This window comes from Antedon bifida, chromosome 2, assembly GCF_963402885.1.
Source record: "Antedon bifida chromosome 2, ecAntBifi1.1, whole genome shotgun sequence".
NCBI lineage: Eukaryota > Metazoa > Echinodermata > Crinoidea > Comatulida > Antedonidae > Antedon > Antedon bifida.
In genome coordinates this window covers 5,321,506-5,348,169 of record NC_136227.1, presented here as the reverse complement: position 1 = coordinate 5,348,169, position 26,664 = coordinate 5,321,506, and the positions used below count along the sequence as shown (strand labels likewise).

Below are 26,664 nucleotides of genomic sequence, written 5' to 3'. Positions count from 1 at the left end.
TTATTTGTGCCATTTCATGAAATATAAAACATTCATTATTTGTTTTTCAAAGTGAACGCACACAACGAAATTGCAGTACTTGATTTACATTAAACGACAAGGTACACTCGAGTGTGCTACTATTTATTTTTATATCATGTGATCCTTAATCGTCCAATCAAATGACAAGAATCTGCTGATATAATAGGAACCTCTTGACTACCATGACCAAATAAAAAAGCCTGTTGACATAATATACAGAACACTTGAAATCTTGTCACATATCCTTATTCAAATATTGTATTTGAACAATCATATATTTCAATTCGCCTTCGCCTCCTTGAAATATAACCTTTTATCATTCACCTCATGCCAACTTCTTCAAAACTAGCCTCCATCAACAATCCTTTTTGTTGCTAAATAAAAATGTATCATTTAAAATACAATGAAAACTAAATATCAAAAAATTCGATGAAATGTCTTTTTTGAATCATGAAGTGTTTATTTTTTTAAATCTATTCCTCTCTTGGTTTCACATATTACTAACACAATAGTAATGTAAATATTGACTTTAAAGCTCTGTCTATACTATCACAAAAAAGGTGTTTTTTTTTGTCACATAAGGTTTGAGTGTGTAAACAGAGCTTTAGCTTCCGATATTTTATCAATAAATTGTAAAACAAAGATACGCAATAGATTAGAAAAAGAAAACCTTTATTCATCAAAGCACTTCACTATCAAACTTTATGTGACAAAAAAAAAATTTGATGTGCCCATTATATATCACTACCATATTTGGGCATACCACCACCATATTTGGGCACATCGCACTTTTTTTTGTCAAACTAGTTTGATAATGTAGACAGAGCTTAAGGCGTTGGCAATCCAATTACAGGAATCAGCCTCAAGTTGCATTTGAATTACAAAGGCAGTTTCCGTTCTTGTTAATTAATCATTTGTGTGAATAATTCATTAATGAATGTTTTAGCATTCTAAATTTGATTTCATCTCACCAAATAGATTGCAATTTAGTATTCACTTTGCTTTGTCTATTTAATCACAAAATAGTAACACCGACCGAGTATAATCCCATGAACTTGAAATTCAATTTGCTGGTAGATTTTTCTTTAAAAAAACACATTTTTTAGGAGTTACTTTTTATTCTTGTTATTTTTTTAATAAATTTCCACAATATGCTACAATCATGGCTACAATGTTACTGGAGTTGGCTTGTTTTGCTATTAAATAAAAAAGTAAATTAACAATGGATTTTATCAAATTGTCCGTGTTTAGCCTAATAAATAATGGAATGGGTTATCTTGGGTGAGCTGCTGCAAAAGCATAGCTAACAATGTAATCGCGACTAATGATTCCAAACGAGACTGATTTCGGACGATCGATAATATAAATCATCAACATACAGGAGATTAGTAGTAGCCAATGACAATACATACTGACTGTAGCTAGTGGTAGCCTACAGTAGGTAGGTAGGCCTAAATTAGGGCCTACTAGCTAGTAGGAGTAGCACTTGGGCTAGCCTACTGTGTAGGCTACTAGTCTAGGACCTACCTGTACCTGTACTTACAGTACAGAGTATGTATCTAGTATTATATCATTTAAAATAATTAATATGATTTTAATCATCAGTAAAAAAATTAGCAAACAAATATCATTAATTGTTATGTATTGGAATTGCTACCACGTCTACAATACACTCACAGCATGCACGAATATTGATATCCTAGGCCCTACCTACCAGCCCAGGGTTCCACGACCACCAGCAGGTGTGATCGATTGAGGGGATGAGTTTGGTGTAGTGGTGGTGGTGTGGGCAGACAACACCTGCCTGCTGATGTCGATTCGATGATGTATCTTCACGTCCAGTCTATCCAGATTAATGTGATCATGAAATATCTAAATCAATACAATACATAATTGATTATACTTGTATCTAGAAAAAGATAAATTTTGTTTAATATTTAACTTACATTCTTTCAGGCTAGAAAAAGTCCTATTTTACAACCCATCAAATCAAGTCACACAATCACAACTGGGAGACTGAGACATCAGATCAGCAGACGATCACATTTTTCTTTCCATTGTCAGAGCCATATATATAAAGAGTTACGACATTGAAAATTAGAAGCCATTTTTGTGTCAAAGAATTCGCACGCTGAGGGCGCGCGCGTCTATTTTGTATAGCGTTTTCCTGTAGTTCATGCGTTATTTTTAGATTTTTTTTGTCTATGAAATAACGCTTATATTCCGTTTTTGTTTTAGTAATTAATTTTTTTAATGGTATTAATTTGGTAACATATATATATTGTGTCTAAAATAACAAAAGAATAAATGCTAGGGCCTACATGCAAGTCAGGATACATCAAAGCATGAACCAATACAAAAAACACACAAATTCACCCCTCTTTTTATACAGTATATGGCTCTCTGTGTGTTTTTGACACAAACTTTCAGAGACTCGTTCATCATTTTATTTGTAATAATTTGCCTTTATTATTTTAATATTGTTCGTACCCTATTCAATATATTAACAAATATATCCACGACACTTTATTATTTTATTTAGTCATCAAAGCATGCATTATGGATTGAAAATATTACATAATTGTTATTAATAGGACGTAGTTATGGGATGTTTTGTTCCAAAATCAATCAATCGAACTTTATAATGTACTAGCGCACGCGCGCGCAATATCCTTTGCCGCAAGTACTTCTGTACGCTGTGTACATCGATATTTCACCGTAAAATGTGCAATTACATTTTTTTAAATATAAGAAAAAGTTCAAAGTATTTTCTTGCTCCTATACTTTACATGCATTAACGAAGACAAGTTTGACACAAATTGATCTGCATATCACGTGACTATAATCCAATGTCGTAACTCTTTATATATATGGCTCTGTCCATTGTATATAAATAGCGCCACCAAAAGATCTGAAGAAGTTCTAGATATTGCATTGAGAAGTACAGTAATTATTTGGAAAAATAATTGGGATAGAATCTGTACTCTGGGCATTACAATTGAGGGTCCAATAATATATTGAACTACTACTATACACTACATTTTCATTTAAAACGTATATTTCCTCCTTCACACAAATATTTTAATTGTTTTATAATCAAGAAACTTATTTTCATTGTACTAAAAGACGAATGACATTTAAAAGAAAATATTTTTTATTATTGGTTAGACCCCAAGAAATCAATATCATTATTTTTTTTGGTCATAATTAAAATATTGTATTAAGGATTGATAGCCTTGACAGGGCTAATTCAAATGTCATGCACATAGCACCATCTCAGCATAAAAATCTACAGAGGGCGGTATATAAATGACGGCGATCGCCACGTACGCTTTCAAGCCCTGATAAAAATTGAAAAGCTTGTAATAGTACGCAGCGCACGCGTTCAAACCTTGATAAAAATTGACAAGCTTGTAATAGTACGCACGCGTTCAAACCGTGATAACAATTTACAAGCTTGTAATAGTACGCACGCGTTCAAACTCTGATAAAATTGACAAGCTTGTAATAGTACGCACGCGTTCAAACCCTGACAAAAATTTACAAGCTTGTAATAGTACGCACGCGTTCAAACCCTGATAAAAATTTACAAGCTTGTAATAGTACGCACGCGTTCAAACCCTGATACAAATTTATAAGCTTGTTAATACAGTATAGTACGTACGCGTTCAAACCCTGATAAAAATTGACAAGCTTGTAATAGTACGCACGCGCTAAAACCCTGATAACAATTGACAAGCTTGTAATAGTACGCACGCGTTCAAAGCCTGATAAAAATGTACAAGCATGTAATAGTACGCACGCGTTCAAACCCTGATAAAAATTGATAAGCTTGTTAGCACGCGCGCGTCAACTTGGTGTCTCTTGTACGCGCTAGATTCAGATTTATTTTTACTGTTCCTCCTATTACTGTTCCTCCTAGTACGCACGCGTTCAAACCCTGATACCAATTTACAAGCTTGTAATAGTACGCACGCGTTCAAACCCTGATAAAAATCGACAAGCTTGTAATAGTACGCACGCGTTCACAGCCTGATAAAAATCAAGCTTGTTAGCACGCGCGCGTTAACTTTTTGTCTCTTGTACGCGCTGGATTCAGATATATGTTTACTTTTATTCCTATTCATAAACAAAAAAAGACAATGATTATGAAAGGGTAGTTATATGTCCGGTTTATGCGTGACGAATGATTAATTCTGATGTATTTTTGGTTGTTTGTGAATATTTGTTGAATTATATTTGTGTTTACAAAACCATGACCTTCATGCATCAAAGAAAAGATTGTATCATAGTGACATCATTGTTGCAATCACAATGGTATTGAGCTTTTGTCAAATATTGATAGTAGGCCTTGATAAAAATATCATACAACGAATTTTATCATCTATGAAGGTTTTAAAAAATAGGAATAAATGATGCGCATGCTTTTATTTGTGTATTTGGGCCTATTTGTTTTATTTGATACACTATTTTACTTTATAATACTAGTAGAACCATTTTGAAATGTATTTTGAACTGTATATTGATTTGTATGTAGTTAAGTTCTTCTGGGGCCTTAGACATTTCATGTTATGGTGACTGTTGCTTTTGGGGTCACAGGACATGATGTCGAATAAATAAATGAAAAACTTCATATCCGTTCGCTAGTTTTATTTAAACTGATTTAATGTATGTGGGCCTTCTACTAAATTTGAAAGTAACAACAATGTATATATGTAGCGCCAATTAAAAAGTATATCAAGTCTGATGTGTCAGAAAAGCATTGTTAATAATTCTGAAAAGATGTTTTACTTTAATGAAAAGTAGATTTGGTGAATTACGAGCAGAAAATGGTAGAATGAGTTCCAAATAAGACTCAGGAGCTTGAGGCACGCTGATCATAATTATACAGTATAATGAATGTTGTTATTTCTCTTGATATGTGAAGCTCTGTCACTACTTTATGTGACAAAAATGTGATGTGCCCATTATATAGACATGATGATGACACATCACATTTTTATATCGGTGGCACTCGTCAACGAACGTCCAAGTAAGATGAACAAAAAACAAAAGTAATTTAAAACTAGGCCTGCTACAATTATTCCATTAACAATAAAGATTAATAAAAAAAATTCCAAGTTGTTATTTTTGCAGTTTTAATCGAGTTATTAACTTACGTAGAGAAAAAACGAATACAAAATATATTTAGTTAATAAGCAAAAGCAATATTGTCTGACTGACAGACAATTTGACTATTTTGTTTTTCGATCCAATTTTGAAAAAAATAAAAAGGCTTATTAAAAAAATGTTTTTAGGGGACAATATATCTTTAAAAGAACTTATCATCAGATTAGATCATCAGATTAAAATTACTATGGTATCTTGTGGCATTATTATTAATATTATTATTATTCGATATCCATCACCAACAGTTTTACATAATGGCATTGATTTACAATTAATGTATCTATTTTAGAGACCCGGAACTGGAATGAATTAAACATGATAAAATCTTTGAAACTCTAATGTTGTTATTGTGAGAATTCCACAGAATTTCTCAGGGCTGATAAACATTCGATCGACTTTATTCACAATAATACTATAGGCCTAGGCTACTAGATAGTAATCTTACATGAAATGACAAAAGGGCATTTAAAATAAATTAACCGCCGGCGACCGTATTATACATTGAAATTACTGTACAATAAATTCATATACTTGTAAATGATTATAACACCACTGGCTTTAACATTTCCACACCGGCATATTTAATATTCATTATTTAAATTTAATTTCTGTAATTTTATATTGTACCGCGTTTTGCTCGAGTGGGCAGGATCGAAAAGAAGTACGAAAGCTCAATCCATATTTGGGCATACGAATGAAAGCTCCCCGGATGTTCACGAACTTTAACCTCTCGATGATCCGAAAGTCGGCGATTCTTGGGCGTGAAGAAACTGGCCTAGAGAAGTGATATTAATCGGTCCAATTACTTATTTTCACATACATTGGATACTTTATATTAAGACAAAATGGTAGGTGAATACTTTGTTCAGCTTATAAAAGTCATAAAGTGGTATTTAACTGTGAATTTACATCTTAGAGGACTCTCTAAGTTGAGGTGTTTAACAGAAACTTGTGCGAGCCTCAGCGAAAGTGCACTTTGCCTCCTGTTGTTGACGGGTTCCGCTCGCCTGCTGGAGATTACATAGAATTGAAGGAACCTGCTTCCGGGTTCCCAATAACCTCGTCTATTACAGTGTAAAAAGTTGTTTGATAATAGGTTTACCTGTTAATTTACGTTATATACAACAACTAGCTAACACAATATCACCCACAATGTTAACATATATTGATAACTTGTGCTTGTTGATACATTTTTAAACTTCTTCATATCATCAATCAGATTGTATATTAATATATAAAATAAACTGATAATATAGCCTACATAGCTAGCTAGCTAGGGCCTAGCCTCTGGGCCTTAGGCCTCTAAGACTAGACTCTAGTCTAGAGAGATGGTCTACTACTGTATGCCTAGGCAGACATTGTTGTTCATTAATTGAAAATAAAATTATTAGGTGTGTCTAGTGTTGTTGTTAAAACTTCCTATTTATTTAATAATAAATAATATATTTCCTTTGTTGCATTTTCAAGTTCAAGTGATTGATTCTTTTATATTGACTAGAGTGCTTCTACAGTATTTCCTTTTTTGGCATCCACAACAAGACTACAGTTGGATTGGTAGCTTGGTGTTTGAATGGTCTAGTGGTCTACTTCGACTAAGTACTTTGTAAAGACCATGCATGATTGGTTAAAATTACATTTGAAATAACCAATCTGTTTCCTAGCAGAACCTCTGTACTACAAACAATATGAAATAAATTTATCTTAACTGTGTTTTTTTACCTTAGTCATACTCAAGCGATCAACAGTTAGATTGTGCGTTAGACTTGATGCGCCGTCTTCCACCCCAGCAGATTGAGAAAAACCTAAGCGACCTTATTGATCTGGTAAGATAACTTTTCTTGCTTTCTGAAATCCTCAGTCACGTTCAATAACAATTAACATATGTTGTTTTGTCTTCTCACCCAGGTTATGTACATACAGTACTGTAAGTGTATAATCTATAAAGTTGATATAGGTAGTTTACTCTCAATCTGCTTCATGTACAAATGGTGCTTGGGCTATACAGTATAAATTAGTACCCAAGAATAATGATTTCCTGGGAAACAAGTAATCAATAGGTTATTAACCTCCAGCCATAACTACTGTATAAACCCAAGTTTCTACTGTGCTGTTCTTGTTGATCAGTACAGTACTTTATATTGTAGATTTACAGTAAATTATGAATGTGAATAATCCCAATGTGTCATTCGATGGTTTAATTAATAGTAGGTAACAACAGGTAAAGTGTCTGGGTATTAGAGGTGGTCATTAACATAATCTATATTTTTTACAGTACAAAACGCCTGGTCAACTATGTCCATACTCTGTATATTGTATTCCTTATCATATATCATTTATTTCGCCAAACAAAGTACAAAGAAAGACATAAAAACATTACAAAAGTAAATCAATGAGACAGGATCACCTAAAAGTTATAAATAGAAATAACCGTCGAGAGGCTCTCCACTTAGAAATACTTACATAAAATGAATTACACACATTTCATTTCCACACATCAGTTCCTATAATATTAAGATAAAACGTTACCATTCTGCAATTGCATTTATATAAATAATTATCATTTATATGAAATATTGAAAGTGTGTTTCCTATGCTACTTTAGCCTAGACAAAAAATTCAAAAGATTTACAGCCAAGACTTTAATATTTCACAGGTTCCTCATTTATGTGAAGATCTGTTGTCGTCCGTGGATCAGCCTTTAAAAATTGCTCGTGATAAAGAAGTTGGAAAAGACTACCTATTATGCGATTACAACAGGGATGGAGATTCGTACAGGTATCAGGATCAAATATTCAATCATGTAAACCTTTGTCTACACTATCAAACTTGTTTAAAAAAAAAAGTGTGATGTACCCAAATATGGTAGTGATACTGTATGTCCATATATTGTCACATAAAGTTTGATAGTGTAGACAGAGCTTAAATGTTGGGGTATAACCTGTGACTCTTAGCCTACTGGGTTGAATTTTGCACAGATGTCGACACATACTATACAACAACTTTCTTCTCGCTAAAGCGTCCCGACCCCTACAACAAATTTCTTCTCCTTTATGGTCCCTTCATCATGTCGTCCAACTTCCACCAATCGGGGGGTCATTCAACAGTTTGGATGATCCATCGCGTAGTGATTGGTCAAATTACTTGCGGTTTGCTTAGGACCTTATGTTGTGTCCAAATGGGAATCAAGCTTTAAAAAATAAAAGATAGCAAAAAAATACAGTTAGTACTGTAAAACCTTGAAAAGAAGCCCATGCTTTTTAAGACTCTCGGATGGGCTTCTTTTCGAGATGGGCTTATCTAGATAGGATTCTTTTTGAGATGGGCTTATTTTCGAGGTTTTACAGTATCCCATGAACAGATTCTGCATTGAAGAAAATAATTTCTCTTACTGTATATTCACATTTCCTGATAGTTATTAATCAAGGTTGCAATTGTATTGAAACAATGCAAGTTTATAAAATGCAGCCTCATGTTGTTTTATTTAATTGTTTCTAATACAAAATCTGACATGGTCAACCAAAGTGTTGCTTGGTTGGACCTAAATATTGAAAAGTAAAAAACATACTGTAGAACGACTACTGTAAATAAAAGAGTTGAAATGCTAGATGGAAGTGTAGTGTTAATTTTACACTTTCATTTTGATTCACCTCCCATAGTAATAAACTTCAGTCATAAAATGTTTTATATTATTTATTGAGTCAATAATTATTGTTCTTCTATCCTTCTGATTGCTAGGCATGTTTGTTTGTTAACAACTCCACTAAAAGTTGTCCTAACCGCAAAATACACAAATATTGATTTTGCAATGCATCATGTGAAGCAAGTCTAATTTTATTTTCAAGTGCTGTTTGAAATTTTGTTTTAACTGTAAATTTCTATTTAACAGGTCACCTTGGAGCAATACATACGACCCTGTATTGAATGATGGCGCTGTACCTTCAGACCGATTAAGGAAAATGGAAGTAGAGGCTAACGCAGCATTTGACCAATATAGGGAAATGTGAGTTACAGTAGTTAGTATACATTCTTGGCTTATTTTATAGGGAAATGTGCGTGAGATAAGGTACAGTAGTTAAACTAACAATTATAGGGACCCCCACAGGATGTAAATGTCCCTTTGGGGATTGAGGGACTATCTGTGGTACCTTGCATATGTCTGTATTTTGTTCTTCCTGTGTGGTATTGAAATGAATTAAATCAAAGAATTGTAAAGGAGTACATAATAGAAATAATAACACAACATATGGTTTACTACTGACATACTATACTATATTAAATGTGTCAAGGTGGGGAAATTGTTTTTATTCAATGCCAAGCACTTGACATGCACTTTACCAAGGTAGAGATTAATGCTGTTGTGTCCAGAGCCTGCTGCAATCAGTCCAGTGGTGATGTAGCTTGGTGGTTAACATACTTGCCTTCCAATCCCAAGGTCCAGTGTTCAATCCTGACCTAGTGCCAGGGTTCTAACTTAACCACTCTTTCAATTCCACTCCTTATATAAGCCACAAGGTTTACTCATTTTTTCCCTTGTTTTGTTTTTATTAAATAGGTATTTTGAAGGAGGTGTATCATCAGTGTACTTATGGGATTTGGACCATGGCTTTGCTGGCGTAATCCTTATCAAAAAAGCTGGTGACGGATCAAAGAAAATACAAGGATGTTGGGATTCCATACATGTGGTTGAAGTGCAAGTAAGTAATGTACTGCTACAGTAATATTTTTGGTACTTTGTTAATTCCAGCTGGCTTGATGGAGTGCAGGATAAACGGCTCAAAGAACTCTTTTAACTAATTTTTCGCACCTTTGGTCAAGGGATGGTTAAATTAACCAACACTTCTAATAAGTGGTCAATCTTGACCCTAACCTTAAAGATAGTTGTGAGTAGGTGCAAAAGTACATTAGCGCTAACCTCTTGGTATCTTTTTTAGCCGTCCCCTCTCCCACCTGATTCTCTGTACTGTAAATTCTATAATACATGGCCTATGATAGGCATCACATGTGATACATATCGTATGTGACACTGTATTACTGAATTTGCCTATGATACTAGCATCACATGTGATACATATGTGACACTATTACAGAATTTGGCTATGATACTGGACAAATCTACCTCTTCATCAAACTGGATGATTGCTGTCTGTCTAATGTAACTGCTAATCATATATTTATTTTATTTTTTGTTTTATAAGGAGAAACCAGGTCGAAGTGCGCATTACAAGTTGACATCCACAGTGATGCTTTGGTTACAGGTATAGCAATTAACAAGTGTTATTACCAATGTATAATGAACCTAAGTATGGCTTAAGCTCTGTCTACACTATCAAACCTTATGTGACAAAACAATATGATGTGTCCATGAACTCGACGTCGTGTCACTACCATATTTGGACAGCACTTTTTTTTGGTCAAACTAGTGTAGACAGAGCTTTAGATTCCAAACTGAAATCCTCAGCTGAGTCTATCTATTTACATTGATTACAGTAATTTCAATGCAGCATACTAAATACAATGGCCAGTGCTGCTCAGCTTAGAGCTTGTTTCACACTAGAATGCCACACAAAAACCTACCACCGTAAGTAATTTGACATTGTGACGTGATGGGTTACATTGCACTTGTGTCTTAGTGTGAAACAAGCTCTTAAAGGGTCTTCAATTAATGCTTATTTTAGACTTCATACCTAATTTAATTTTCACCGAAATTCTACAAGAAGTACCTCTGTGTATTATCTTTTGTACTATATACTGTACTTAAACGCGCCTTGAGCACTCTTGAGTGGTATGTGCGCTATATAAATCCATATTATTATAGACGACTAAGCCAGAATCAGGGACGATGAATCTTGGGGGCAGCGCCACCAGGCAGGTCGAGGCAGACAGGCCGGTTAACGAGGCTAATACACACATTGCTAATATTGGATCTATGGTAGAGGACATGGAGAACAAAATGAGGAACACGCTCAACGAAATCTATTTTGGAAAAACGAGAGACATCATAAATTCACTACGGTAAGTAATAATGCAAATGGTATTTTGAAAAATGATTTTAGAACGATTGTTGAGTGCTACCAAAATGTTGAGTGTTGTTAAACTTCTTTCTGTACAAATTGAAGGATTAAGCTGTGTGGGCTTACCATGATCAAGGCAATCTAACAACTGGACACTGGCTCGCCTTCCGAGACAGGAACTCGTAACAGTCCTTTGGTCTTATGTGTCTGACTGTGACAAATACCCCCAGTACTGTTCTATGTCTGTGTCATTTATTTTTAGTTAACCGTTAAATTTTTTTTCTTTTACAGAAATGTATATGATCTTGGAGATATGAAGAAACAACAATCAGTTGTCAACGAATTAAATAGAAAATTACAGCAACAAATAAACTAAACAACACATAGAAAATAGGTACTAATAAAATAAACACCCCTACTTTTGTAATGGTTTATTCTGTATCAAAATAAGCAAATGGGACAGAAAGTACATTGGATACTAATTAAAACCCCTACTTTTATAATGGTTTATTCTGTATGAAAATACTAATCAAATGGGGAGGATAATTTGTACTAATTAAAACACCCCTACTTTTATATTGGTTTAACCCAAGCATCACCACAATTTTTAAAGTTATGACTGGTAACTGATATTAACATTAAGGTAATATTTATTTTTTAAAAAGGCAAACTTCTCAGTTAACAAATAACTTTTTTTTTAATCACATGAAATTTAATATTGCCAGTAAAATTTTTTCTTGTTAAAGGGTGTACACAAAATATGATAATATTACAAAATTGATTTTTGTATTGAGAATTATTAACCATAATAAATAACAGATTTTGTTTAAAATGATAAATTATTTTATATGCATGTTAAATGTTTCATTCATTCTATCAATATATTTTTCACAACATAATCAGTTAAGAAATTTGTATAAGTAGCCGTTTGATTGGAGTACAGATTTGTAAATAAAAAGTGTTCGGCAGTAAAAACTGTTTCACTAATTATGTAATAATACTCAAAGAGCTTATATAATTCACTAGAGGTCGAACTAGGCAACAGTGATGGCAACAAGGCAACACCTGTATGTTAATGCGATACGCTCAACACAGGTGTATGGTGCATGACCGAGTATAACTTCAAACTGCTGGCGTATCCAATTGGCCAATTGACTTTAATTCACAGTTTCTCTCCATAGTTAATCACTTTTTGAACTGTGATTACATTGGAGTTCAGACTCTAGTTATTTATATAAGCTCTTTGGTAATTCTGCAATCTAGTTTGCAATTGAGCTATATTGTTTGGAACTAGCGCCATCTTGTCGACAGACATAATTTTACCAGGGCCATTTTAAAATGTTTATTTTCACGATTTTTGGTTGATATTCCGTGATAAGTGCCTACCCTAATGTTTTCAGTGGTGATGCTTGTATATAATAAACATTTTTATTACATTGAAATGTTTTTTAGGGTGGGAGCATATGCTTATAGAAGTGGTGGTAATATAGGCTGTTGTAGTTGGTTCTCACTGGGTGTGCCACAAGTGATTTGACCAATCACAAGGCTATGGATCATCAGAACTATTGCTTGTGATTGGTCAACTCACTGTGCTATGTTCAAGTAGGAACCAAGCTTAAATAATATGACATCATTTTCAGCAAGAGAATGGAATTTATAGGCTTAGAAGAAAGTTTCTGGGAAATAAAAACAAGCTGGAAATCATGGATATTGCTTTTAAATGTTCTACTACAATTGTTGTTAAACACATCTGGGAAAAAAACATTTCAGATTTTTTGCCTTCAAGCTATCAGAGAATGTTTCTCAAAATAAATTGTTTAAAAAATATCATTCAACCTTTAAAATTTACAAGAACATTTGGCAAAGCACTAGTATTCATAGGCAAACTGATTTGTTTCAATGATGCACCATTTGGTCCATAAAATATAACATTAAAATGTAAGTCATAAATAAATTACTTGTATATAAAAATGTTTGACACATTCTAAAAATAGACATAATGGAATATAAGAATGATTGGCACTTTCTTTTTAAAAGCAATTTCGGAGTTCTGACACCATTTTTATTTCTTGTTGAATGCTGTCTTGGTCCTGCTAAAGTTGATTTATATTGTTTAAAAATTATATATGCAGATTTTAGTCATGACTAGGGGATATTTAGGATGGATAAAATTGTTTATTCCACTCTCCTAATTTGTAGGTATTCAGATAGTTAAATGCCATTCTCCATTCAGTATATTACCAAAGATTTTTAACAGGAGGATGTTGATTGGTTAGAAATGTGTTTTATGTAATAATAGAACCTGTATGGACCAATCACAAACTTGTGTATTAAACAGCCCCCTTTTTCCCACCGTCTTAATCATAACCTAGTGTATACTTTCCCTTTATTTAGTTCAGTAAATTAAAAATAATTTTAAATAAAAAATTCCTTAACAAATCTCTTTCAATATAGGAATTGCATGAGATTGATAAATTTGCATACTTTGGTTGAATTCTTGTAAAATAAATAAAAGTAATCTTGCAATTAGTCGTTTGTTTTATTTTAAGCTTTGTCTACACTATCAAACTTTATGTGACAAAAAATGTGATGTGCCCATATATGGACATGAAGATGTCATATCACTACCATATTTGGGCACATCACACGTTTTTTTGTCAAACTAGTTTGATAGTGAAGACAGAGCTGTTTCTCGACATTCCAGCAGGACTTGTGTCCACTTACAAGAGGTACTGACATATCAAAAGTACAGGTTATATATGGCCAAACTTTTCTCCTTTATATCTGAACATTTGCATCAATGCAGACAGCCACTCAACTTTCTAGGCAGTGATTTCGATTTATTATATTATATAGTTCAGTAACATGATTGTGATTTGTTGATATTCTGAATAAAAAGTAGGTGGCTTTTTCCGGAGGATTGCAAACAAAATGAATGCACCAATTGGATCCGTTATCATAGGTTGTGGACTACTCTAGGTTCTAGACGGCACTCTCCTGAATACTGGAAATTCTCCTAAAACTAGCCTTTTTTGAGGTTCCAAATTCTTCTTTACCATTAAACACACATTCTGAATACCAGACATATTAGACCAGTCCAAAGGTGTCTGTATTGGGAGAGTTGACTGTATTGGTTTAAAAAAATATTTTTGCACACAATGCGTTTCATACGTATAATAATTGAGCTGGTGGACAACAACATAGCAACAGACAATAACTTTAGTATTTAGTATATTTTCTTAGATTTTGTATCTGAATGGATAACATCTGAAAGATTACTTGAATGTAAAAAAGTTACATATAAATAATAGGCATTTTAGTACTGTATAAAAAATGAAATACACCTATTTCTATTAAAAAAAACCATGTCATCTGAGAAAAGTTGCCAAGCAAAATATTTACATTTATACATTATTTTAATGAATCCAAATTTTGAGAATCTTTCACCACTAATAAATAGCCAAAATACTCACGCATGATTTTTGTTTGTAAGCCTCACAAATAATAAAAATTTCACCTTTTAGGTTTAAATACTGACAATGACATCTTTTGCTTTAATGTCATTTTTTTTTATCCTTTCAATACTTTTTGTATTGCATCTATACAACAAATAAAAGAGCTAAAATTAATTAAATAATTCTAAAAATAAAGTAGTAGAAAATATTCTTTTTTCAATCATAACTGATTTTATAAGGTTGTCCTTTCATCACTGATTGCATTCGCCGTGCTATATCTCCACATACATCAAAATTACAAATTCATCAAGCAAGATTTTAACCAGGGACATATATTGCATCAAACACAAATTATTACACTGCTTAAAGCTCTGTCTACACTATCAAAAGTGTGATGTGCCCAAATATGGTAGTGATATGTTCAAATATGTTAGTGATATGATATCATTATGTCCATATAAGGGCACATCACATTTTTTTGTCACATAACGTTTGATAGTGTAGACAAGGCTTAACAGGGGCAGATCCAGGGGTAGCGTTTAGGTCATGCACCGCGCTGCAGAGTATGAATAATATCATTATATATATTTATTAGCCACTCGCTAACCGATTGCTACAAACAGCTGGTGGATACAAGTTGCCTTGTTCTTTTACAAGATCCCTTGATTCATGAATAATTCATGAGGCAAATGCAACCCGGACTATACCATTCTATACAGTAGGTAGTGCAGTATCCTCATCAATAAGCCTTCGTCTTCTTATGCATTCCCAAATCCACTTTTCAGACACGCATTTAAGAGAAGAATCATTCTGTAAAAAAAATAAAAAAATAAAATTTAATTTTTTATCTTCTAAAGGCCAACTCAGACAGCGACAACTCGTTTTAGCAGGTTTTAAAAAAAAAAAACAATTAATAACTTACCTGTTTAGGGTCCTCAGTAACGTGATGGGTTGCATTGGATTTGGTGTATTCGTCTACAACATCGCCATTGTAAGCAACAATGTAACGTCGTAATGACTTGATATTTGGATGTGATGCATCGATATATACACTCACGCCGGTAAACACATCTAGTAGGCCCTAAAAATGTGAAAAGATGATTTTAAAGTACAAACATTTTGGAAAATCTTGTACTTTCAATATTAGATACAGGAGTCTTAAAACATGGCCTGTTTTTGTGCAAATTATGGTTTTCTTCAGGTTTTAGTCATCTAAACTTTATCAGTATTAACAAAAAACATTTTTTCAATTAACCTTAAGAATTGGTGAACCATGACCATTTGAACTTGAGTGACTGAACTTTGAACTATGACCATATTGACACATTTGTTTCCCCTGAAATGATACAATAAATTACTTTAATTGGTTTTCTTAAAATAGAAACAGTTGTCTACAAAATAAATGCAAGTAAAACACAGGAAATAAATTTGTACCTTTTTCGGACTTGGAGCATCGCTTGGAGTCTCACTCATATGACGTTTGTTTGGAGTCTTTTTTGGAGTTTTATTCTCTTCTTTGCTCGGAGTATTTTTTTTTGGAGTCACTTTCTCCGATTTGATTGGAGTATTTTTCTTTGATTTGACTGTCTCTTCTTTAACTGGAGTACCTTTTTTTGGAGTGGCGCTTTCCACTTTAACTGGAGTACCTTTTTTTGGAGTGGCGCTTTCCACTTTGACTGGAGTACCTTTCTTTGGCGTTTTTTCTTGGGCTGTTGGTTTTGAAACAGGAGTGGATCGTCCAGAGCTACCGGCACTCTCATCATCTTTACCACGCTTCATCCTTGATTTTAATCGTCCTCCTTCATCTTTCTTTGTTTTCATTAGCGTTGGGATGTCCGATGTGTCTTTGGATGTTTTGTACAATTCCTGTTTTAAAAAAAAAGTTTAACTTCTGTTTAACTTACAAAACATTTTTAATATGGTAAGTTATGGAAATACATTCTAGTACTTGGGAAGAAAAACGTTTAGCACAACATTGACAAGTTTTAGATAGGATTCCAACCAAACTTTAACTTCTGTTTAACTTATAAAAAAAAAACATATCTAATGTGGTAACGATATTTAAAAAAAATTCTAACACTTGGGAAGAAAAATGTGTTGTTGATAGCATTCCAACCCACTCACTCTATGTAAACAGTCTACCAGTCACTATAACTAATAATAATTTGAATAAGTTTAACAAATTGTGGATTAATTTGTTAAAGATCACTAGTTGAAAAGTTCACTCACTCGTAATTGGTTGAGACTAGTTGCTGATTTCCAGTCTTTATTATCTCTCATCCTGGTGACTCGAGGAAAACGAATGGAAATTCCACCTCCAGTATGAGTTTCCGACTGAGAGAACTCAGCTCCAATTATTTCCCAAACAGGCGATGCCTATTCCAAAGCAAAAAATTTAGTTTTATACCCCTTTCACAACACTCTGATATGTTCAAGACTCGAAATTTGCTTCCAGGTTTTCTCCTTTCAATCGGAGGCTGTTTTCTACGTAAATGTCTATTCTTTTCACGAGTTGAACTTAAGGTTCTCAATCGCAAAATTTGTAAAAATTTAACCACCGTGAAAATAACGGCATGTACAGTACATCACCCATATATACATGTAAATGGAAGTTGCATATTTTTAATTTGCAGAACACAGATCTTTAAGCTAATATGCACCCTTGACAAAAACAAAATAATATTTACAATAAAAAAAAAGCAATTAATAAAAAAAAAACAATAATAATAATTAAGTTTGAAATAACTGAAATAAAGAAGAAATGACCGAAATACCTTAGGATCTTTGACCACAAAATCTGGAACAAGATTTTTGTGAACCCGTAACCACTTAGGAACTCGCGACACATCTTTACTAATCTTGTCCATTGGTAACTCTTTGTTGAGTTTCTCTAACATTTTGTCGTCGATTCCTCCACATTTGGTGACGGTCAAGAATCGATCAGCATGCTGGTCATAAACTCCAAGTAAAAATACAGACATTATTCCACCTACAAAAAAAACAAAAAAAAACATCTTTTAATTTAAATTAAAAACATTATTTTTTTGGTTTTGTTCTTTGTTATATGACCTAAAGTGGCAATTGTAACTTTTCTTGGCATTCCTTGTGATCAAGGCCTGATTGTTTGGTGCAATTGTTTTTCTATTATGTCTATGTTTCAACTGTTTTTAAACTTGATTACCAAATAAAGAAATTCAAATATTTAACATAAAAACGTGGGATTACCTAGATTTAGAGTGGTAAATATGATTCTATCCAGTAAATGGTCAAATATTTAATAAGGGGAACGGATACTTGATACCAGTTACCATAAATAGATTTTTATCTAATTATGCAAGTATTCCGTACAATATTAATTACTATTTTTAATTCATGAATTCAACTTTAACCTTACCTTTATTTCCCGTTCCATAGTAACCACCCAGAAGTATAAGATCGGCCGAGTCTGCCATAGCGCCCTCGTTCAAATAGTCTTTTTTTACTTTCAACCAATGACGCATCCCTGGCTCATATTTGCTCTAAAGTGTAAGGGTGAATATATAGAGATAATAATGTAGTTAAATATTAGATTTGTGATAAGGTTTTTAATTTATAAAAACCTAAACTACAAGTAATAGTATACAAATAATGACTGTTTATGAGTGGAATGGAACAAATAATGGCATGAGTGGAATGGTACAAATAATGGCATGAGGTGAATGATGAAAGTAATTTCTAAGGTGAATTAATTTCTTAAGTAATGGTATTAAAACAATATTTTGCAAATGCGAACAATTTTTTTTTCGTACACAAATTAAAAAAAAGAAAGAACTATTTAACAATCGTTAAATAGTGGGTACTATTGCACGACATGTGCCCCACAATCGTTCAATCAAATGACTGGAATTTATTTAGGTTTGTTCATATCAAAACTAACCTGAGAATCTTTCAACACAAGGCCTTCTAATCCCTCTTGAAATACTTCTGTTAACAGCCCAGCCAGTTGTTCATGTTTCTGATGAGAGAAAAAACAAAATAGTAAGATTTGTAAACACAGTCAACTCTCCCAATACCACACTTTCCCAAATGTCTTTTTACTCTTAAAAACATATTCCGAATATCAGACTTTCTGGGAAACCAGACATATTTGGTCAGTCCTAAGGTATTGGGATATAATAAGGTATTGGGATATAATAAACTTTGGATAAAAATAAATAAAACAAAAAAACTCAGTGCACTGGTTATATAAAAGTAAAAGAATAGAAAATGTGTTTATATTTACTGTTAGCTCATGCATCTCTGAGAACATTATTCTGCCTGGAATGGGTGTAATGTTTCTCTTCAGAAACTTTCTTCTTTCTTGTAAAGGTCTGAAATAAAACACACGCAAAGGAATGAATTAGACTACATACTTATATAGTGGATCCCTAATAAAGGGACACCATTGGGGGGTGTCACCTGAATAGGAACTGGTTGTGGTGGAAAAACATATATTTTCCTTACTCCTTTCACAGGAAAGTGTTGCTTTAATATGGGTGTCCCCTTAAAGATGCACTGTGCCCCTGAAAAAATAATTTTTAACAAAATTTTTTTTGAATATGCCATATTAATGTAACATAATAGTTATCCACTTAGACCAAAAAATCGAAAAAAAATGTATTTACCTGAAAAAAATGTAATTTAAAGCAAAAAATGGCCAAATTGGCTGCCAGCCAGTGGGTTTTTGGTTGAATTTAACCATTTATTTAGTCAATTTATAGGTGAAAACATTATTTTTTTTCATTTTTTTTTCTATGGAAGTGATTAACTTTATTAAAACTACAAAATAACATATTCAAAGTCTGATTTAATTAATCTTCATTTTTCATGTTTTTGGGGGACAATACATCCTTAATAGGGGTTTCCTAAAAGATGAGTTCTATTGGATTACAGTCTGTCCATACTTTGCACTTACTTTTCCATAAGACTTTGACCATTGAAGTAAAGGCAGTCAAAGATAAATAAACAAACAGTGGCCTCTTTGAAGGCACTTTTCTTGTGGACTCCAAGAGTTCCAAATGGAAGGATGTGGTTGTTGTTATCTACTAGAAGAATCTAGAAATTAATAAATTTGAGATCAAGAAATTTTACTGATATTATTCATAAAGTATCTAATTTTACAGTAGTAAAGATATGTTGTCAATAAACAACATTTTTTTTCACATTTTTTGTTTAATATGCCATTTTAATGTCACGTAATATTTACTCACTTTGACCAAAAACTGGATCGATAAAAAAAAATGATTTACCTGATAAAAATGTAATTTAAAGCAAAAGAATTGTCTGTCAGACAATGGTTTTTGGTTAAAATTAACCGTTTCGTTTTGTCTTTTTATAAGTGAAATAATAATTTTTTTTGTTTTTTTTTTAACAGAAGTGAATAACTTTATTAAAATTTCAAAATGGCCTATTTAACGTTTGATTTTAACAATACATATTTAAGAAAAAGTGTCCCCTGAAAAGGAGGGGTTCTACTGTAGTAGATGAAGAAGAAGCATCAAAATGACTAGCATACCTCACTGTCCACAATGATGCTGTCACCGTGTGGACACGCTTGCGGAAGGTAATCTTTGATGTGAGCCACCTTATGAGGGAGCACTTGCTTAAGACTTCGACTGAAGTATTGAAACGTGTCCCCACTCTTGTGTACTTGGACACGTTCTCCGTCATACTTAATCTCAGCATAGATTCCATTTGGGCACTTCTTGAATGCTTGTTCGACAGATCGGCACGCTTCTGCCTGCGAATGAAACAGTAATATTGTTTATATTTGAATTTCTGATTTCTTTAAAAAAGTGGGGATTTACGTTTGTGATGTTTGGCTAATAATTCCATGGTCTTAGATTCAAATCCTGTAAGATGTTCTTACGACAGAAACAGCTTTAGAAGACTCCTTCTGAAACAAGCATTCCAGATTAAAGGTTTATCCTCTGCTATGTCATAATTTTCTTTTTTTTTTTGGTGGTTTTGAGATTTTGTTATTTTAGTCTGTTTTGTTTGTTAAATATTACAAACAAACTTGACTCACAAAGATTTGGGATCATGTCAAAATTGCTCTACTGCAGTTACTGCAGTACTACAACATGTTTACTCTTTAAAATCTGTTTATACAATTATTTATCAAGCTTTGTTTTGGATGCATACCACTGTTTGCTGCAGCAACTGCCTCAAACTTCGACTAATTAAACTAGACTAGAAACTAAAATCATATATTAAACTATAGTAAAGCAATGTAGTTACTGCAGTACTGCAGTAGAATACTATTGACATGACCTCTTATAAGACTTTGTTTATGTAGAGCATATTTTGTTTATATTTGTGAACAGGATTTCCACCTTTAAGAAGGATAGTGAATGAATTCTTTTTGGTTATGCTTGGCAATTTGTTCAAAGATAGAGAATATTAGTTGATAGTTTTATGTAGCTAGGCGTAGTTTCAAAACAAAAAGATTAGAAATAGGCAATATTCCTAAATATATAGAGAAATAAAGCTGTTGATAGCTGAAAGTTTTTATGTAGCTAGGCCTAGTTTAAAAACAGAATAGAAATAGGAACATACCAACATGGGTAAGACAGGAGTCATAAGACTAGCCTCTACGCTAAGTTTCTTGGTCATACCAGGTACTCCATTAGAGGCTAACTTGTTTCTTTGAACTCGTTCTACAAGGTCCTTTAGATTACGTGATGCTTTGAATGCTTCATGGGCATTTGGGGCGAGGCCTTCAAGACTTGAGTCAGAAAAATATAATATTATTTGTTATCTTTATTATTAAAAAAGTCTTCATTCAATAAAATACAAAGGAATTGTTGCATTTTTAAGTTGTCTACACTATCAAAATAGTCTTAGAAAAAAACGTGATGTGCCGTAATATGGTAGTGATATGCCCAAATATGGTAGTGATATGACATCATGCGATGTGAAAGCTGCTTTAAGCAATCACGTGCAAACAAGTAAGGATACTCAAATAAATACGGAGATTCAATGGAGTACAGCGCCCTTCTACTTACATGTGTTTAGCTCCTGCATTAATACGCACATCATGCATGATCAATCGTATGTACATCTTGAGATCGTTTGCAGTACAGCGATTTGTAATCCTTGTCAGCTCCCGCTGTTGATCTAACTCTCGAGTTAAGTTCGCCATTTTGTTGAGGGCTTCGTCTACATCTTGTAATGTAAGAATGCTTTTGTTTGATGCTGTAACGCAAGGACTTTGAACGAAGAATTTGCGTACGGTCTCGGAGGGATCCCCTTGGTCAAGATCTTCAACCATTTCTTCAAGATTTGTTCCAAGAATCTAAAATTGGAAGTCAATAGGTTTTTGGTTGAATTTAACTGTTTATTTTGTCCTTTTTAAAAGTGAAAACATTCATTTTAAAGTTTTTTATTCTACGGAAATGTGAAATGGCCTATTTATTAATAATCTTAATTTTTAATGTTTTTGGAGGACAATACATCTTTAACAGAAAGAAACTCCAAAATGATAGCAAAATTGGAGTAGGAAACAGTTTTGTATTGCAATTTTGGCTACATCATTTAATAAATGCATACAGTAGCAATAAGGTGGTATTATGTAGCATTTTGCTATGCTACACTGGTAAAAATATTCCCTGTAATAATGCTGTATTTTAACTAATTTGTCAACTGGAAAAATGTAAAAATCTGCATGGGTGAATTTTTAAAATAGTATACAGTATATATAACAGTATCTACAGTAAAAATATTTACTTTACCTGACTAAATAATTTAGCTATTTGTTTACTGTTGATATGGTAAACTTGCTTGACCACGCCCGGCAACAATAGCTTTAAGAGAAGGTATGTGTTGCCTTGGAAACCATCTGTAAACAAGTTTAGTAAACAACATTTATTACTTTACTATAACATTGAACAACGTTGAAATAACCACACTTATTTTTTGACAGTAGTGAATCAAAACAGGCATCATATTTTTGTTTAAACGATTTTTCGTAATGTTATAATAGAAATTATAAAGAATAGACATTTTAAACCTGTAGCTACACTTTAAAAACACAATCCTACAGTAAAAACACAATCCTACAGTAAAAACACAATCCTACAGTAAAAACACAATCCTACATTTAAAACACAGTATATGAAGAGGCAACAAAAAATGGGACAAACTACTTACTCCCAGTTGAACCATTCTTCAAATAGTCCGACACAAGTTTGGTCTTTCCAAGATAACTTGACTCGTCTGCGATTTTGGCACACAGCTTACGGAATTCTCGGAACGAGTTGTCAGGGTGATCTTTACCCCCCGACCCATAATTTGATTCGGAACTGGAATTTGAAGATGAAGGTGGTGCACCTGAAGATGAACCCGGTGCACTGGACGATGATGGAGTTCTGCTACTACTACTACCTAAAAATTAGAAACAAACCTTTTTCAGAAAATCATTTACCTTTTTGTTTTTTAATTAACTTTATAAGATTATACTGGCCCACTTAAGACACTCGGTCCACGACTGTGGCACAAAATAATAGTAGAACGCGCTATGTCTAACGACGATGAAGAGTATTGACATATGAAGCGTATTGACATATATATATTTAGATCGAGGCAAGGCTAACAAAATGACCATCACCTTATTTATTAAAAAAAAAAAAATAATATACATACTCTAGGTTTAAATTTTAAGCTTTATTTAAAAAAAAACATACCTGTACTCGAGGCAGCTGCTTTTTTTGTTGGTGATACTACCTTCATGTCAGAGGTCAACTTAGCCTGGACGACCTTCTTCTTACCTGGTGACTTAGCACTAAGTTTGACACATAATTCTGTGTGGAAAAAGAAACTGCAATATATCAAAAACAAAACATTTACAGCGTAGTTACTCACTGTACATCATACTGGAAGGAATAACATTGTGAAACTAAACCCATTCCAAGCCTGTAGCCAGGAGGGCTTGTAGGGTTCAAAACTTCTCTTTTTCCTGAAGTTCCCTTTTCAAACAGGGATCATCAGCGAAAGTGCTAGTAATTAGGCCTAACTTATTCAACCTTTGTACAATCCTATGCCTAACCAGCAGACAAATTACTTTCATCGGCATATATTTCTGTTTTGGAAATAGGCTAGAACATTTATTATTATTATTATCTACCCTAGGCAGTAGGCCTAGATTTATTTTTTGTTAGTTGCTTATGCTAGCACTTGTTTTTGTCCCCTTGTAAGGAAAAAAGAACCCCCCTGTAAACATCCTGGCTACAGGCTTGCATCCTCTTATTAGGCTAACCTTCAATATGTTTCTTGATTATGTCTTTCTCTTGATCCTCCATATCAGGATATCCCTCCAAATCTGTCGTGCATTCGATCTTCTTCGTATTTGCACGCGCCTTCAGAAACGACTCGAATATACAGTTTATATGATGGTATTGTTTCATGTCAGAACCGTCGTCACTGAAAGGATTCGGGACAAGTTTTGCGATTCGAGGGCTCTTCTTTTCAATCCCCTGTTTGCAACGTTTGCACTTTGATGTCCCAAGTCTTGCGTAATCAATAGAGTATCGTGTATTTGCCATCTTGAATTTTAAATTAATACTTAGATTTTGATAATAATCAAATTGTTCGCTTTTCGAAAATGTTACTTGAGTAAGTAAACTTTGTGGAATAAATTTTACGTTATTAAAATTAGAATTATTATTTGTTATGAAATGATCTTTGTGAAAATTTGTTAATCTGACATTGGGTAGAAAGTTTCTTATATTGTCAAATGTTTTTACAGTTGATATTTTCCTTATGGCTCTTGTGGTCAATAGCATTTGTTATAAATGTACTGCAAAATGAGATGTAGTTTACATGCTTCAGTGATTTCACCAGATGTTTTTGCCTGAAAAATTAAGTTTTCTTACATTAGGGCCTATGCCTAGAGCCTTTTTATTAATATTATTGAAATATTTCAAAAATAACATATCAATAATTATTGTAATATAAAAACAAAACTTGATGATGGTCAAATGTCGTTTGGACGAAATGACTCGATAAGACGTTTTGGGCATAAACGTCCAAGACAACCTGTGGGCCGAAACGTCTCGGGGTGAATCATCCTTCCTCTTGAGTTGACTGAATCTTCCATGTGATACTCTGCTCTCTAGCTAGCTAGCCTTAGTTTAGGCCTGGCGGCGCCAGGTAGGTAGACCTAGGCTAGCTAGGCCAGCTAGTATAATAAGTACAGTAAGCTTAAATTAAAAGCCTGGTCCTCTTTATTTAATGAAGCAGATGAACCTTAGAGTTCAGATAACTAAGGGCAAAACATTATTAACATTATTATTATCTTATACTTACGAAACAAAGATTACTTTTTCAAGCACATGAACAAAGCATGTACCGTCCAAACTCACAAAAACTTTCCGTCTGCTCTCTCGTTTCGGATGGTAGCGCCCTCAGTTTTTGTAAAAATGAAAAAAAGGAAACCGAAAGAACTCGGCACTGCTGCAGCTGCCTGTCAACAATTCCTTTGAAAACCATGTCTCTTGCCGCGGCCTTTAGAAGCTGAAAACTGTTAAATGTATTTTTAAAATCAATCATCAAATCTCACTCCGTATGTATAAATCACATTCAGCGTCGAGCTGTCTACACTTGAACGTTATGTGACACAAAAATATTATCATATATCATATTAAACACTACCATATTTGGGCACATCAAACTTTTTTTGTCCAACTAGTTTGGTAGTGTAGACAGAGCTTTAGACAATTTGAAAAATGTATCAAAAAGTCCCTACAATACCATTATAGTTAATTATTCTAAAGACATGTCTACACTGTCAAACTAGTTTACTAGTACCCAAATATGGTAGTGATATGGCCTAAATATGATGTCATGTCCATATGGGCACATCAAATTTTGTCACATAAAGTTTGATAGTAGATCAGCTGTTTGCTTTACGACGTACGTGTACCGTACGAAAACTAAGCTTTAGTGGAAATTAAACCACTCGAACAGAAACAAGGCAATTCGACTTGATTAGAAATAAAATAACTTTAATATTGCTTTCAAATATTGTTAAGGCCCATTTACACTAGGACGATAACGATCGACGATAAATAGATAAGTATGCATTTTTCATACATAAAAAAAAGGAAATCTAAAATGTTTTCATCCTATAACTATAGGATAACCATCTATGCTGCCTTTGATGAAAATTATATTTTCACACGTCCAATCAAATGAATCATTAAGAGCAATAATATCCATCTTGACAAAACGATGTTATTGTTTTTATTGATCATGACGATGTCATTTGATCGGCCTTTTAAAAATATTATTTTTATCAATCATACATATTATCCTATAGTTCTAAAACGCAAACTTTTACAATTTATTTTATGCAAGAAAAATGTATGTTTATCTATTTATCGTCGATCGTTATCGTCCTAGTGTAAATGGGCCTTTAGGCCTCCTACAAATAATTTATTATTTAGTAATCGGTGGCAATTGGTTTTAAATTAAAGATTAACGATATTTTGTCTCCCTGAAAATATAATTGTACACAATTTTTTTACATTTAAATAGTCAGTATTCACTTTGACATAAAATGGATCGAAAATAAATTATTTTCATGAAATTAACTTTCTTTCTTTCTTTATTGCCTACAATCACAGTGGCACAACGGCTATGAGCGCTCACTGGCTAAACCCAGGGGCGACGGAGCTTATGGGGCCCATAGGCATTAAAATATGTCGAAAAGGATAAAAACGCCCGAGGCCTCCAGGGCCACTTAGGATTCCTAAACCAGGGATCTCAGACCTCTGCGTTACGCCACTGTCCCTAATCCTCATGAACCATTTTCGTCAGTCACATTCACTCATCAACACACACCGTCATCATCAGTCATACAAATTATCATTCAAATCATAATAATAAATTAATTCCTCATAATCATCACCAGATCAATAGTCATCATTTCTAATTAAAATAGTCGCTAACCGTCTTAAAACGTCGTCATTTTGTTTGGTATCATCACATCC

The 26,664-nt window shown here is 33.3% G+C and overlaps 3 protein-coding genes across 3 annotated transcripts in view; 1 reads left to right on the top strand and 2 right to left on the bottom strand.

Annotated features, from left to right (window-relative positions):
• LOC144835963 (rho guanine nucleotide exchange factor 10-like) overlaps positions 1-2,067 on the bottom strand; it is a 104,729-nt gene extending 102,662 nt beyond the window's left edge. The window contains exon 1 of the mRNA XM_078691105.1: positions 1,968-2,067. The gene's annotated coding sequence lies outside the window, so the exon portion shown is untranslated. The remainder of the gene's footprint in view (positions 1-1,967) is intronic.
• A 3,836-nt stretch (positions 2,068-5,903) lies between these two features.
• LOC144836002 (F-actin-capping protein subunit beta-like) lies at positions 5,904-11,611 on the top strand. Its single transcript, XM_078691169.1, has 8 exons — positions 5,904-6,038; positions 6,915-7,013; positions 7,844-7,965; positions 9,077-9,190; positions 9,743-9,884; positions 10,386-10,445; positions 11,006-11,202; positions 11,493-11,611. The coding sequence occupies exons 1-8, from the start codon at positions 6,036-6,038 to the stop codon at positions 11,575-11,577; spliced, it is 822 nt and encodes a 273-aa protein (XP_078547295.1). The 5' UTR covers positions 5,904-6,035; the 3' UTR covers positions 11,578-11,611.
• A 2,705-nt stretch (positions 11,612-14,316) lies between these two features.
• Positions 14,317-25,049, bottom strand: LOC144835968 (DNA ligase 3-like). Its single transcript, XM_078691113.1, has 18 exons — positions 24,980-25,049; positions 23,931-24,524; positions 23,359-23,475; positions 22,826-23,059; positions 22,408-22,514; positions 21,682-21,971; positions 21,233-21,401; positions 20,190-20,414; positions 19,590-19,729; positions 18,918-19,005; positions 18,573-18,650; positions 18,051-18,174; positions 17,431-17,645; positions 16,886-17,032; positions 16,091-16,522; positions 15,912-15,992; positions 15,579-15,737; positions 14,317-15,466 (listed from the first exon to the last, which is right to left on the bottom strand). Exons 2-18 carry the CDS (start codon positions 24,454-24,456, stop codon positions 15,368-15,370), a joined length of 3,231 nt encoding a protein of 1,076 aa, XP_078547239.1. The 5' UTR covers positions 24,457-24,524; positions 24,980-25,049; the 3' UTR covers positions 14,317-15,367.
• Positions 25,050-26,664: the final 1,615 nt, after the last annotated feature.

Excerpts from the sequence above, each read along its gene's own strand:
- LOC144836002 (XM_078691169.1), top strand. Across the intron at positions 7,014-7,843 it reads TAAGCGACCTTATTGATCTG|GTTCCTCATTTATGTGAAGA; the intron begins GTAAGATAACTT and ends AATATTTCACAG. Across the intron at positions 7,966-9,076 it reads AGGGATGGAGATTCGTACAG|GTCACCTTGGAGCAATACAT; the intron begins GTATCAGGATCA and ends TCTATTTAACAG.
- LOC144835968 (XM_078691113.1), bottom strand. The coding sequence starts at position 24,456 with ATGCTATTGACCACAAGAGCCATAAGGAAAATATCAACTGTAAAAACA. Across the intron at positions 22,515-22,825 it reads GAAGAATGGTTCAACTGGGA|ATGGTTTCCAAGGCAACACA; the intron begins GTAAGTAGTTTG and ends ACTTGTTTACAG. Across the intron at positions 21,972-22,407 it reads TAGCTAAATTATTTAGTCAG|ATTCTTGGAACAAATCTTGA; the intron begins GTAAAGTAAATA and ends TTCCAATTTTAG.